General features: G+C 42.1%; 2 protein-coding genes across 4 annotated transcripts in view; one reads left to right on the forward strand and one right to left on the reverse strand.

Moving 5' to 3' along the window:
* Nucleotides 1-16,459, reverse strand: part of LOC136873924 (multiple PDZ domain protein) — a 2,156,217-nt gene that overhangs the window by 1,635,474 nt on the left and 504,284 nt on the right. The window lies entirely within an intron of this gene.
* The window catches only part of LOC136873925 (uncharacterized), a 150,155-nt gene that overhangs the window by 89,405 nt on the left and 44,291 nt on the right, over nucleotides 1-16,459 (forward strand). Inside the window, exon 3 of the mRNA XM_068227600.1 lies at nucleotides 2,916-2,986. Within this exon, the coding sequence (XP_068083701.1) occupies nucleotides 2,916-2,986 (71 nt within the window). The remainder of the gene's footprint in view (nucleotides 1-2,915; nucleotides 2,987-16,459) is intronic.

Here is a 16,459-nt window from a genome sequence, read left to right on the forward strand (position 1 = left end):
GACAGAAAGAGATGCAGATGGTCTGAAAAAATGTCTACATAACGTGCACCAATCAGTGCTCACTGCATCCGGATAATGGGGCCTAATTGCGACCATTAGAACGCCGCCCAGACCAGAACTGAGCCACCTCACGCCTGGACACAACCTTGTTGACACGCGGATCCATAGCTTCATGGGGCATACGCCACGCTCTCACACGCCCATCATCTCGGAACCGGGATTCATAGGGTCATACCACACGCCACCACTGTTCCATTGCCGATGTCGTGAGCCCACGCACGTCGTTGAGCTCTGTGTCGAGATGTCAGCAAAGGGACACGAGTTGGTCGTCGGCTGGTGAAGCCTATGCGGTGCAGTTGCCTCCTTAGAGTCCTAGTAGAAGTGGGTGCCTGACTCCCAACATTCGACTGGGCGGTGATATGACTCACAGTAGCCCGTCAAGCGCCCAGTACAGTTCAGCGGAGGCGACGTAATGCCCTGTGGTCTTCCCATGCAGCGGTTTACGCGGGTGGTAACATTCTCTCTGCGATACTGAACATCCACTCTCGACACTGTTGACCTCGGAAATCCGAATTCGCGTGTAATCTCCGCCCATGCGCCGTGCGCCGATGATCATCCCACGTTCAAAGTCGCGACCTGTTGCCAACTTCACGACACTGGTGTCTGTGACAGACAGCTCAACTACGCCGCAGCTAGCCGCAACGCTCAGGCGTCATACACGGCGCATTATCTAATGGGACACCCCTTCCCGTCACTTTCGACCACTCAGTGTATAATTTTTTTTCTAGTTGTTTTACGTCGCACCGACACAGATAGGTCTTACGGCGACGATGGGACAGGAAAGGGCTAGGAGTAGGAAGGAAGCGGCCGGTGACTTAATAAAAGGTACAGCCCCAGCATTTGCCTGGTGTGAAAATGGGAAACCACGGAAAACCATTTTCAGGGCTGCCGACAGTGGGGTTCGAACCTACTATCTCCCGAATACTGGATACTGGCCGCAATTAAGCGACTGCAGCTATCGAGCTCGGTCAGTGTATTATCAGAAAGTAATCTACGGAGTAAATAAATTTATGTTATGAGAGAGGAACTTTGTAATTAGCGGAGTGCAGGCCATAGAACTAACAATTACATCGTGTAATCCGCTCTACCTGGCTCGTTCAGGCCGTGTACCTCCTTCTTTCTCATCAGCTCGGACCTCCATGGCGGTCTATACCTCAGAGTAAACACAAATTAATTAAATTAAGAAATATATATAACACATTCATGACTTCCATAAAACTGCACCCTCACGTCAGAGATCACAACTGCTGTAATGAGATTCTGAATTCCGCTAACTACACCGCAAAATACGAGCAGAGTTCCACTGTCAACAGAAACTTTACTCTCTGGTAACAGCTGGACTGCAACAACACCAAACTAACAAGATAAGTCATTTAAGACCCGTACCAACCAATAATTTTATACGTGAACAAATTTATTAACATAACAAAGCATGATCTGCACTTCGAAACAGCGCAACTGGGAACCGAGTATACTCGATTGTACTGTAAATATGCGGATTTTTCGATTATGGCCATAGTGGATTCGTTTCCAAATTTGGTAATATTATTTGGATACGTGAAGTTAACTGCATAGTTTATTTGTGATCATTTGCGTGCGGGAAGTTACTTTACATGGGTAATACACAATAATATTCCCCCTTTATTATTTTATCGATTCGGCGTCGGAAATATTCTAGAGCGCCTACAAATTAAACGCAAATATTCCTTGGATTGCCGGCCCCGCGGTGTAGGGGTAGCGTGCCTGCCTCTTACCCGGAGGCCCTGGGTTCGATTCCCGGCCAGGTCAGGGATTTTTGCGTGCATCTGAGGGATGGTTCGAGGTTCACTCAGCCTACTTGATTACAATTGAGAAGCTATCTGACGGTGAGATGGCGTCCCCAGTCTATAAAACCAAGAATAATGGCTGAGAGGATCCGTCGTGCTGACCACATGACACCTCGTAATCTGCAGGCCTCCGGGGTGAGCAGCGGTCGCTTGGTAGGCCATGGCCCTTCGGGACTGTTGCATCATGGGGTTTGGTTTATTCCTTGGATTTATGAAATTAACTGTGTTTTTTGACGAGTGCTCGTCAAATAGTAATAATTCCTCAATGACTGCAGGTTTTTCAAATATGGATGTAGCGCAGGATGTTAAATCCCTAAGAGTAGATCACATCACCAACGAGAAGGTACACCATCGTGCCAGGAAATCATGCCATGTCCTGATCTTCATACATCTTCCAAAATGACAAACACAAGACTGATACTACTGATAACAGAAGGCAGAAAAAGAAGGGAAACAAGGAAGTGAACGGAAATTAGCCTTTAGTGCCCATCCTCCGACACTGTTAAGTAGCACCGACAACACATTACAGTACTCAAGAGGTCACGACTGGACACGGGATATTTTCATTTCTACGTTCCCGATCCCATGTTCATATAACTGAATGGCATTTTCCTTGGTGGGTGATAACAGACTGACTCCTTACTGAAAGTAAATTCGTGTCCTCCTCCCGCAATTTTGCAGCTCTTTTCAGGTATACTCCCAATGGAAGATGAGCTACATATACCATTTGAACCACGTAGCCTACCAGCCTGACTTCCAGTCTTAAATCTCGGACAGTACCGACAATCGAACCCGAGTATTCGAGGACGACAACTACAGACATGGACTTCTGCTTGTTTTATCGCCATAAGACCTACCTGTGTCGGTGCGACTTAAAGCAAAAATTGTAAAAATAAAAAATCTCCATAGCAATCATTCAAAATTTTCGTCGTCATTCTGTACCAGAATAAAATACAATTTAGGAGTGCCTCTTGTTGCAAGCCTTTCTTGGTCAATGAGGCTAAATAACAGACTGGTTTTCCTTTACAGGGAGATCGTGACTGACAGTGCAGACGAGAGAGAATACTTCCAGCTTTCACTTCAAACCAACAGTGCCAGAGGTGAGCCATTACGTTTTGTATTTTATTTGTAGTGATTCCTTGACTTTCGGTGAGCGAAAGTCTGTTTACGAAACTCGCAGAGTTTTATTTATGTTCCTAAATCACTAAAACGTCTCAAGCTAGAATTTATTTTCTGCTTATCACATCTTTTATAACTTCACTGAACTAGAATTAAAAGATTGTTATGGCTTCAATAACATTTTTTATTTCCTTTTACTTATAACAAATTTGATATTAACACCCCCCACCCCCACCCCCCATGGAACTACAGCCCTGATGGGTATTAAGCGACCTGTGGTAATCCGGAAAGTCTGCAAATTACAGGATGACGTGTGGTTAGCGCGACAAATTATCTTAACCGCTATTCTTGGTTTTCTAGACTAGGGCCGATATTCTACCGCCAGATGGCTCCTCAATTGTTCTCCTGAGTCTAGATAATCGGCAATCGAACTCGGAACCTCCCGGTAAGATGCAGACTCGCTACCCCTAGACAACGGAGAAAATTTGTTGTAACACTCTTAAATTGAGACAATGAGAAAGATTCGACAATGATTTTGGTACAGTGGTTTTTCATTTAGCTACTTTAACGGTATCACTATGATATTTAAGATTGAGACATAAATGCTGCGAAACGGTACCTGAAGTAGCAGCGGGGCCCCACCTACCCGACCGCCCACCCACCCTCCCACCAACCAACCAACCAACCAACCAACCAACCAACCACCAAGAAATATTTTTATTTTAGAAAAATTAAAACAGAGACTATGTTAATCTGCGAAATGCAAACCATTTTCTGCGTTGCTATTGGCAGGGTATCAGAATGATTGCGGTCTCCGGAGAAGCTTGACTCCTACTGGCGACCTGCGCGTATGGATGTGAAGAGATGACAATAGTACAGGGTTAAACCCAGTGTCAGCACATAGCCTACTCCTGTCGACTAACACCAATAGGACTATTCAACGCTTAATTTTTCGGTCCGACGCACGAATTTGTACCAAAAATGTTGTGTGCACTTACTCCATGTGGACACTGCGGAGAAGTTTGGAATTGAACTCAGGATTATGGCATGCATTCTTGTGATTAAAAACCGGCTATGATGAATATAAGCTTCCTACTGCCCACTTGTCTCCGATAGAGCTCTGCCACATTCGGTAAAAATAACAAAACCGTGAGTGCAAGCCAGTGCGTTCATTAATTCAATTTTTGTCCACTCTCGAACACAGAGAGCACTGCTGTGGCATGCTACTTACAAAGTGTCCACGCCAATTGTTGTCACGGAAAGGGCAGCCTCTGCGGGAATGCATTCCCTTCGAAAGGTAGTTTTCTATGACCGCAGCGCTTACTGTCCACACGTCAAGGAAGAAAATGTCATTCAGCAGCTATGTATAAAGTAATGTGCGGTGCCATGTTCGATTTCCAACCTATCTGCTCCGACGTTGGCAACCCTTTTGGAGTGTTAACAAAGAAATTTTACACCCCACTAACTACCTTTTACGGTTTTCGCAGACGCCGAGGTGCTGGAATTTTGTTTCGCAAGATTTTGTTAACGTGCCAGTAAATTTACAGACACAAGGCTTACGTATTTGAGCACCTTCAAATACAACCGGACTGAGCCAACCTGCCAAGTTGCGGTCAGAAGGCTAGCGCTCTACCGTCCGAGCTACACAGCGCGGCCTTTTCTGAGTGTATTGTGACGTCGATGGAACCACGCCATGTGAGTTCTAACGTATCTTTCGGGCCACTCGTGTCACAGTTTTACATCTGATGCAAATTTGAACATATTAGTTCAGTTATTTATCAAATAAAGATACTTATTGCACTGAAACTGTGGAATGCTTAATACGCATTACATAAAGCACTTAACTGTCAGCCAAATACTCTAATCTAGACAGCCGTACTTGTTATGACTGGAGGGCGGATTTTGTCATATTTGGATGTTTTATTTGTTTCGCGATATAATATGCCCATAAGAAATAAAGTCGATTCATAGCATTTGAAATCTAATAGCTGTTTGATGATGATGACGTTTCTTGTTTAAGGGGCCTAACAGCTAGGTCATCGACCCCCAATGGTACGAGGTGAAAAATGAAAATGAAAACTTCAAAATGACGATGAAAAAATTATCATGAAACAAAAACAATCAGTGGATTATATTCACAATACCGTGAGTACTGGGATGATACTTACCTAAAGGAGTCAGATATCCAGGTCACCGGCCCGCCATAATGGTACTATTCACTGATAAAGCAGAACCATGCTGTTCCTCCTATAGTGGTACTAATCACAGGTAACGCAGACTCATGGTATGTCACACACAATGGCACCACTCACAGGTAACACAAACCTATGGTGTTTCGCACATAAGGATACTGGTCACAAGCAAAGCAGAACCATAGTGTTCCTCATATAGTGGAACTAATCACAGGTAACTCAGACTCATGGTATGTCACACACAATGGCACCACTCACAGGTAACACAAACCTATGGTGTTTCGCACATAAGGAAACTGGTCACAAGCAAAGCAGAACCATAGTGTTCCTCATATAGTGGAACTAATCACAGGTAACTCAGACTCATGGTATGTCACACACAATGGCACCACTCACAGGTAACACAAACCTATGGTGTTTCGCACATAAGGATACTACTCACAAGCAAAGCAGAACCATAGTGTTCCTCACATAGTGGGACTAATCACAGGTAACTCAGACTCATGGTATGTCACACACAATGGCACCACTCACAGGTAACACAAACCTATGGTGTTTCGCACATAAGGAAACTGGTCACAAGCAAAGCAGAACCATAGTGTTCCTCATATAGTGGAACTAATCACAGGTAACTCAGACTCATGGTATGTCACACACAATGGCACCACTCACAGGTAACACAAACCTATAGTGTTTCGCACATAAGGATACTACTCACAAGCAAAGCAGAACCATAGTGTTCCTCACATAGTGGGACTAATCACAGGCCACGTATACTCATGGCATTGCTCACATAGTGCTACTAATCATAGCAATGTAGACCTACGGTGTATCACACATTATGGTAAGGCCCACAGGCAACACAAACCCATGGTGTTGGCTTGGTCACGACTTTGGAACTCACTCCCAGCTGCTGTCAGGAACTCAAACTCAATATCGAAATTTATGACTGCATGTAGAGATTATCTGTTGAATACCGCTGATTGTTTCGTGTGTATGACGACGTATGGTAGGTTGTGTGATTGTGGTTGTTATTATTATTATTATTATTATTATTATTATTATTATTATTATTTTTATTGTGTAATGTACATAATATTTAGCTTCTTACTCAAGTTCATAGATCACTTTTATGGCCATACTTAATTTTCCATTTACATTATTACTTATTGTGTTCTCTTTATGCACTGTTTATTTTTTTTTGTTTGTATCTTACTTTTTCATTATGACTTTGTCTCTTCCTCATTATCTTTACGCTCCGAATTTTATTCTATTTTATTTGTTGAACTCTGCTTTCTTTCTTCATTATATGTTGCCCAAATTTGTAATTTTTAGCTTATCTTTGATTTTATGATAGAATAGTATATTTATTTGATATATATGTTATCTGTAAATTAATTATGTGATAAATAAATAATAATAGTCTCGGGCAACGCAGGCCCAGGTTTTCATCACAGTGTTACTTATGACGGGCGCCAGTCAAACCCGTGAGTTTTCTCACAAAGTGGTGCCAAGCACGGGCAACGTAGACCCATGGCATTCCATATAAAGTGGTACTACTCATATATAACGCAGATCCATTCTGAACAAAGTGGAACTGACCGGTGGAATGCACACGATGACACTTATCACAAAAAAAAACCTCAGACCCGTAGTATTTCTCGCATAATGGTACTATGTAACTTAGACCCATGGTTTTCCTCGCAAGGTGCTCCTAGTCGCAAGTAACGTCGACCCATGGTGTTCCGCACATAATGGTACCAATTACAAGTAATCACGTGGTTTTAATATCATCCCTTTTGTCGCCCATTTTAGTCGCCTCTTACGACACGCAGGGGATACCGTGGGTATATTCTTCGTCTGCTTCCCCCACCCACAGGGGTCGCGTGTCTGGTCCGCGAGACCTATTTTATTTCGCTCAAGTCCGCCGCCAACCCGGTCAGGACACCCCCCCCCCCCACCACCTGAGACGCGCCACGTGGAAGTATCACTTCTCTCCCTGCTACGCCAGCGTAATAGGTTCGTAGAATAGCTAAGTTTTCTACTGCATATAAATGCTTGTATATACGTAATACGAGCCTATTCTTAACATACGAGCATATTCTTAACATCAGGCATATAAATGCTTATATACGTAATACGAGCATGTAAATGCATAATTCCAGTTTTATTAGTGTTTTGTATAAAAAAAACAGATCCACTGTATATTGTTATTCAAGTAAGTTCAAGAATGCAAAGAAATGAATTACATTCGCCACTGGAAGCCATTACAATGAACTGCTTTTGACAGTCAACAATATTAACAAGAGCCTGACAATGAGGAAGTTTCTTTCGGTGGCGCTTTGGTGTCCGCTTCGGATGTTGGAATCATAGAAAAATTATGTTTTACGACACCTGAAGTATCAGAGAGGAAAGATCCTTCCTCGAAGCTTTCCAGGTACCAACCTACCCACCCTAAAATGTAGAAGAATTAAAAACGTGGCAGCCTGGAACTAAAGAATACTACCATTTTATTCGATGGTCTTGTCAGTAGCCGGAACTAACCAATCTTGACCATGGTCTTTCCAGACCAATATTTTGTAGCTCTAACCTATCCTTCGTCGCTGTCATTCATCTTTCGTGTTATTCAGTGTTAATGCACCGCCGTTGGCAAGCCTGGTCAGTGCATTGTGAGCTCGTCGGAGCCGCCGCCATATTGGATTTACAATATAACCTATAAGACTACGTTAATTTTTTCCTTGTATGAAGATATGTAAACAGTAGAAACCATGCCAAAAGGAAACAATCATCTAAATGAGTTCTACTTCAGCACGGGATTTAAGAAGGACCAACATTACATATAGAAAGAAAAATATAATTTTGCAGAGTATGAGTACAGACATAACTGTTTTAGTGCATAGATTCGATGGAACCACGTAAATAAATATGTAATTTAATTGTTGTTAAATTTCACAAACGATTTAAATTTAAACGATTTAATTTAAGAAATGATACACCAACTTTATCACAAAATTATAAACTGAGGTTATTTAAGCCCCAAATGTCTTTCGAAGGCTTGTCAACATTATAATAAGGAGATTTCGCAAGTATATTTTTTGATGACTGAATACATATCACGTCATAATTACCCGGATAGTTGTCATATACAGTGGAAAGTTTTGCGGTAACTAAAGTTTTGGAATACAACTGGAGAAATCTGGTGGATAGGCTCCTTACGGTTTAATAAATAAAAATAATGTTCAAGGTTCAAGTGCATTTTTGAGTAAATCTGTACTTCCAGAAATTACTCTGCTAATTATTGCGTTTTATAATACTTTACATAGGGTATGAAAGAGTGAAAAATATTCAGACCGAGCGAATTGGCTGTTCGATTAGAGGATCGCAGCTGTAAATTTGCATTCGGGAGATAGTGGGTTCGAACCCCACGGTCGACAGCCCTGAATATAGTGGTCCTGATTTCCCATTTTCACACCAGGAAAATGCTGGGTTTCTACCTTAATTAAAGCCACGGCCGCTTCCATCGCACTCCTAGCCCTTTCTATCCCATCGTCGCCATAAGACCTGTGTCGGTGCGATGTAAAGCAAAATGTAACAAAAAAAATATCAGGATGAGTTGAATTTATTTTTATTTTTGGTGCTGCTTAGAAAGAAAATCCTCTGAATTTTGTTCTTGATACACCCACCTGATTTATTATTATTATTATTATTATTATTATTATTATTATTATTATTATTATTATTCATTTTCAGTGGATTCGAATTCGACCGTCGGCATCCCTGAAGGTGGTTTTTTCGTGGGTTCCCATTTTCACACCAGGCACACCTTAATTAAGCCCACGACCACTACCTTCCCCATCCCAGCCCTTCCCCATCCTTTCGTGACTGAAAACGTTCGAATTTAAACAAGTAGCAAATAAATAATAATAATAATAATAATAATAATAATAATAATAATAATAATAATAATAATAATAATAATTGTACCGGGCGGTACACCTCCACGCCGCTAATTCAAACCTTGCGCCAGTTGAAACTCCTCTGCTGGAGGAAGTCTGAACTTTATCTACTGTGTTAATTTTCAAGTTTCTCAGAAGATGTCATTACTTGGAAATTTTGGAGTATCTGAACTGGGTCGTTTTCGATGTATTTTTGTTTTACCTGTAGTAAGAAGTGTGAACTTTCTCTTCTAGAGGACACTACTGAAGAACTACAATAGTGCACCCTAGTGCGACGTGAAAGAACTGTTTTTTGGAGAAATTTTTATTTCAAAAGTTTGTTTCTTGTTAAATTTATTTCTGTTATTGTTTAAGTTGGCTGTATAACCCTTCTTTCCCCTTGTTCTGAATTTAGCCAATCCCGAATTTCTTTAATTAATTTATAACCAATCAGGTGTATCTTCCCCAAAGGGGACATATTGCTTAACCCTAGCCAATAAAGTTTTTGTGGGAGGGTGTTCTCATTCCTCAAACGCCTCGAACTTTCCGCGAGAGTATATAAACTGCTGATTTTAGGGTCTCCGGGCCACTTCAGTACCATCTTTCAGTGTGTAAAGTACATAGCAGGGGGCGGGAAGCGCCTCTTTCGTCGGGCAGCAGTTCAACAAAAAGGTAATGGCCGTTTAATAACTTCTTTTCTTGCTAGCTCAGCAGTTTAACTCTCGGGGCGGGTCCGAAATCTTTCACCATGTAACTTTCCTCTAAAATGTAAAGACACTTAGTTTCAATTCTATCTTTTTAAACTAAAAATTTGGGATAGAGAGTGCTTAAACCTCTTGAACTCCCACGCATATTGTTTTGAGGTGAACTTATTTTTCACAACCGATTCTTCCTTAACGTAATGTAAATTGTTTCTTTCTAAAGTCACCTCTTTAGTATGGGATTAGCCCTTGCATTAGCGGCCTAGAGCCAGTTTAGGTTTCAAACAAAAGGTATTAGGTGTGCAGATCGCCTCCTCTTAAACTGTTATTTTGGAGGTCATGTAATTAACCTTTTTTTCACTTAATAGACCTCAGTAGGTTGGGTATTTTACCCCCGTGTCTATGTCCTTAGAGGACAACTTGAAGGTGGAGTTTGGTGTGGCCTTTGATAGGCTTAAAGTTGAGAGCGAGTGGCTCTTTCTTGAAAATTGAGTATGTATGCCTCGTGGAGGCTTTTCTGTGTAATTTTGAGCAAGTGCTCCTGGGCATGAATGGGGTTTTCTGCCCCTCTGTTAAATCTTGTTTTGGGGTAAAGTTGGGCTAGTTGCCCAAGAAGTGTGAGTTCGGGGCTCGAAGCCCAAATCCTGTAAATACTGTAATTGTACTTTGTTGCCTTGCTACTCTGTACCTGCCATTCTTGTCATTTATTTTGAAAAGAAAATATAACCTTGTTAAATTTTATCTTAACGTTAATTTCGTATTTTGAGGCCCGTTCACCCCCGTACCTTCTTTCACCTCTGCTAATCCACCAATCCACGGTAACAATAATAATAATAATAATGAAAACCTACAACCTGTTTTCCAGTCAAAGACCGGGTCAGGGATGGAATGAATGAGGCCCCATCTTGCGGCGAGAATAGGAATTGTGCCGGCTGCCGAAGCCTGTCACACTCGACTGGGGAAATGATTAATGACTGACAGATAAAATGAAATTACAGTGGAAAGTGTTGCTGGAATGAAAGATGACAGGGAAAACCTAAGTACCCCGAGAAAATCTGTCCCGCCTCCGCTTTGTCCAGCACAAATCTCACATGGAGTGACCGGGATTCAAACCACGGTACCCAGCCGGTGAGAGGCCGACGCGCTGCTGTATGAGCCACGGAGACTTATATAATAATTTGCATTTTACTTCTCCCCTTTCCAAGACAATGAAGAGGTATATGTTCTCGAGGCTATTTGGTGAGTATACTTCGGAAATATTTGAGAAACTTTTACACACTCAAAAGTTTAAACTTTGAAGCAAATATCTTCTTTAGCAACACTAGTTATTTCGATTCTACTAAGAGTTCCTTGGAAGAACAAAAGTTTGGAGTGCCGCTGTTGTACGTAAGATAATAGGGTAGAGCACTCTAACAGATTACACCTGGATTGAGTTACTACATTCACAGTGTTTATTTGAGTTTCGAGTCGAAACAGAGCCAACTTATTTTCGTGTTTACACATCTACTCTTGTGCTTTCAACTTAGATTACTTGCTATTAGAAGAGCGAGCTAAAACGGAGAAGTCATAACCGAATTCACTCCGGAAGAATCACAATTACTGACGAATTGAGAGATTGCTCTCATTTCTTATCTTAACAACTGCAGAAAACGGGAAGGGAGTGTCAGCTGTGATGGAGAATTCCTACTTACTTTTTAACAGAAAAACAAATCCAGGAAGGCAGTATATGGAATACATCCTAAAGTTTTCTCGTTTCAATGCAGATTTCACAAACAATAAGTTGAGTATAAGTAAATGAAACGTATTCTAGTACTACTTGCAATAAAGCTATTCCATGCATCGCTTTAAGAGGCAAAGAGTCACGACAAGTTGACATTAATTTGAGTCACGACAAGTTGACAAAGTACACAAACTCTAATATCTGTCAGAATGGAATCATCAACAATCATGGAGGAGTGTTCTTGCCGACTCATAGATGGAATGTACAATCTGCTATTCCTGTGTGAATACGAGGAAATGGAAAATGAATTCATATATTTATTTATTTATTTATTCTGCCGGTCCCGTGGTGTAGGGGTAGCGTGCATGCCTCTTACCCGGCCAGGTCAGGGATTTTTACCTGGACCTGAGGGCTGGTTCGAGGTTCACTCAGCCTACGTGATTATTGAGGAGCTATCTGACGGTGAGATAGCGGCCCTGGTCTCGAAAGCCAAGAATAACGGCCGATCACACGACACCTCGTAATCTGCAGGCCTTCGAGCTGAGCAGCGGTCGTTTGGCAGGCCAAGGCCTTTCAAGGGCTGTAGTGCCATGGGGGAGGGGGTTATTTATTCTGCAGGAGTGAAATATTTCATACATAAGCTGACACCGAGCGAGTTGGCCGTGCGGTTATGGGCGCGCAGCTTTGAGCTTGCATTCGGGAGATAGTCGGCTCGAGTCCCACTGTCGGCAGCCCTGAAGATGGTTTTCCGTAGTTTCCCATTTTGATACAAGGAAAATGCTGGGGCTGTACCTTAATTAAGGCTAATTAAGGCCACGGTCGTTTCTTTTCACTCCTAGCCCTTTGCTGCCTTAGCGGCGCCATAAGACCTATCTGTGTCGGTGCGACGTAACGCAACTCGTAAAATAAAGAAAAAGAAAAAAAGACATAAGCTAACGTACAGTTCTATACATAAGTAATGGCACATATGAATCGTGCAAGTCCCGAACAATAAACGCTGCACACGTGCAAGGACAAAAAGCACTCTTTACACGTTGGTACAGTCCAAGGGACTGATATTCGCTGTAAGTCAACAGTTATAGTTGGGGACAAATCATGACGACCTCGCCTCACACCACTATTTTCCAGCGGTAGCTCTGTGCCTATTAGCGACTTATAGGATTTACTACCTCTACAGCAGCCAGAGTTGCCAAATCGGCTACTGCACTCTACATGAAGAAAGGGTAAATACTACAGAGAATGAGGAGGAAAGTGGTTTGGCAGCCTCTCCAAAACAAACAAGGATCTCTTGGAGCTCGTTAACTCAGCAGGGTGCAGGGTGTGATGACTACTGGCTTTCAGCTCGCTTCCAGGAACTGATGATGATGATGATGATGCTTGTTGTTTAAAGGGGCCTAACATCGAGGTCATCGGCCCCTAATGGTACGAAATGAAACGACAAAGTAAAAGTTCAAAATCATCCACTGACCAAAATAAAAAATGTCATGAAGAATGAATGAATGAATGAATGAATGAATGAATGAATGAATGAATGAATGAACATGAATTGAAAACAATCAGTGGATCTGTCTCAAAAAACTATCATAGTTAATAGTAATACAGACCAAGGGACCACTTCCAAAGCACAATCCTGAATCGAGAATGCTTGGTGTCTAAATGGGTCCAAAATACAGATCAAAGGCCCCTCAGAATGATACTTATCGCTTGTAATGTAGAACCATGGTATACGTCCTGTTGCGGTACTAATCAAAAGTAGCAGTGACTTGCGGTATTCCACACATTATTGTACTACTCAGAGGTTGTGAAATTCGACGTATAATACAGTCCTATGTTTTTCTCACTTTGCGGCGCCATCTACAGGCAACGCAAACCTATGGTGTTCATCACATGAGAGTACTAACCACAGGGACCTCTCCCTATCCCGTGGTGTTCCTCATATAGTGGGTACTAATCATAGGCAAGGCAGAACTATGGTAGCTATCATCCCATGGTTCTGCTCATATGGTGGTACTAATCACAGGTACTGCAAAAACCGACCGCACGGTGCTCCTGTGTGCTACTAATCATAAACCTATTTCGTACCTAATATAGTGGTACTACGCACAAGTTAAAGCGACCCTTGGTGTTCTCCGCGTGGTGGTACTAAGCACATGTAGTTTCATGGTTCGAATGCAATCATCCCTTGGTCGCCCCTTTTAGTCGCCTCTCACGACAGGCAGGGGATACCGTGGGTGTATTATTCGTCTGCCTCCCCCACCCACAGGGGGTGTGTGTTTGGTCCGCGAGAGGTATTTTATTTCCCTCAAGTCCGCCGGCAAGCCGGTTAGGACCCCCCTATCCGCCACCTGGGACGCGCCACGTGGGAGTATCACCTCTCCCCCTGCTACGCCTGCGTAGCAGGTTCGTGGCCAGGAACTGAGGTCGTCATGTTTTGTCCCCAACAATATTGTAACTTGTACCTAAATTCGCGTGAAAGGAGGAACAAAACGGTGATTTCAAGTCAGTATTAGTAAAATCGAATGATTGTAAATGAAATGATACGGATAAAATCTTTGACCTCGGGGCGTGCGTGACTGAAGCCCCATGTGTGCTAGTTATGTCGGTGTCTCCTTGTCATATACCCAGCTCAGCCCAGCCCAGTATTAACCCCGTGGCGTTAGCTACCACGAAATTCAGCCATGCGCGGGCATCAGTACCGGCAGTAACAAAAATGTTGGCCAACATAATCTAACCGAACATAACAAAACAGGAAAATAAATTAGTTAAATTCACCTCTACTGTGTTCGGTTCCTTGTTTGAATGGTCAGCATAGTCGCCTTCGATTCAGAGGTCCCCGGCCGGATCGGAGATTTAAACCTTAAATGGTTATTTCCCCTGCCTCGGGGACTGTGTATTTGTACTGTCCGAAACATTCCTGAAATTCACAAACAATACTACTACAAAAGCACGCAGTTTCCTGTGCACGGCAGATACCACCCACCCTCGTTGGAGGGTCTGTCTTACAAAGGCTGGATCAGGATAGGAATAATCACATGGAATTATTACCTCTACTGCGTCACTTACAGGTCCAGGGTGCATGTTTACTGGAGGGATAGGGAAGCGCTACAAGGCCCCATGAATTTGAATAGTCTTCGTGCATATTTTCATCTAGCCTATATACTTGCACGGTTTACACGACATTTGCAACTATTTATAGTTGTCGTTATTTCTAGGTATCCAGTGAAAGGCGATCGCATCTTAGTCAACATGTCCAGGGAATTCAACATCAGGAAATCTGCAAAGAAAATAAAGTCTTAAACAAAGATTATTAACAACGGAATCGCTAAATAAGGGAAGCAAAGACGAATTCCATGGGGGCTTATGAAGAGCTCTTGTGTCGGCAAATATTCCCTTCAACTCACTTGAAACTCCTTCCTTCAAATGATTTTACAAAAATATTGTCATCGGAACATTCCATCCGAGGAAATTTTAAGAAACACTATCTTGACACACTTTACGAAGACACAGTCAGGCGGATAAGGGAAGATATAGGAGACTCATACATCTGGATCTCTGTCGATGAGCCTACTGACACTCTAGGTCGTTATATTGCCCACTTGACAGTCGGAAAATTAGATCCCGACACGCCGTGTTCGCCATATTTGATATGCAGCAGACAGTTAACTAAAACCAATCAGGAGATAGTTGCTCAGTTTGTAAATAAAGGTCTCAAGGTGCTTTTTCCCAATAACACGGACGAAAATAAGGTGCTTCTTATATTTACTGATGCAGCCGCCTACATGATTGCTGCTTTGATTCACGTCACTTGTCTTGCTAATGCTATGAATCGCGTGGGTGAGCAGATACGTGCCGAATCTCCTCCACTAAGAAAATTTTTGTAAAGGCTCTCACACGAATCCAGTTGTTCCGCAATGAATTACCTGATCTTCCACTGTCACCAGAGCCCATCCTTACGCGCTGGGGGACTTGGCTTCAGGCCACTGTGTACTACAACGAACATTTTGTTCTCGCCCTAAATGAAGATGCCATGTGCGTCACTTCGGCCAAAAATGTTCTAAAGGATGTAACCATTTCTCAAGAAATTGTCTACATCAGGTCCCATTATGCTTTTTTGGTCCCTGTTATTTCTGCACTTGAGTCTTCCGGGAAACCTGTTTACGAACAATTGGATTTGTTGGAAGAGGTGAAAGTAAAAAATCAGCTTAGCTCCAGGCCCCGCTGGGGATAGAATTCGGGACAAGTTTAACAAAGTACTACAGAAGAACCCAGGAGTGTCAACGCTTCGTGCTGCGGCTGATGTTTTGATTGGCAAAACTAACGCTGAATGTGATTTCACCCCACGTCTTGTACCAACATTCAAATACAGCCCTGTAACCTCTGTTGACGTTAAGTACACTTTCTCAGCTTACAAGCTAGTGTTGTCAGACAAGCGGTGTAGTTTCACAACAGAAAATCTAGAAAAAGTGCTAGTGATTTACTGTGCATCAAATTATGGGCAGTAACGTGCTTGTAATTCATTTTAATTATTTAGAGATAAAAACTCACAAATGTGGTGAATCACTGTGTATGTGAAATATTGTATTAACATATTACTTGTATGCATTTAGAGTGATTACCAATTTAGAAAATTAAAAATGGTATTTTAATTGATAAGTGCTTATTAAAATACGTAAAATTGAAGCTGCCTAAAACATATTTTTAGAACCTATTTTTACATATTTGAAAGCCTATTTTAGGCATCTAAAATACAAATTTTAGCGCCTAAAAATCCGAGGTCTAGTGATAATATTCAAGAAGAAGAAAACACAAGGAAAGCCAACTACAGAGTGATCGTGAAGGCTCTCAAATAATGAAAATGTACATATACATATCCTGACACGTTAAGAAAAATAAATAAATAAATAAA

Source organism: Anabrus simplex, chromosome 5 (assembly GCF_040414725.1).
Source record: "Anabrus simplex isolate iqAnaSimp1 chromosome 5, ASM4041472v1, whole genome shotgun sequence".
Taxonomy (NCBI): Eukaryota; Metazoa; Arthropoda; class Insecta; order Orthoptera; family Tettigoniidae; genus Anabrus; species Anabrus simplex.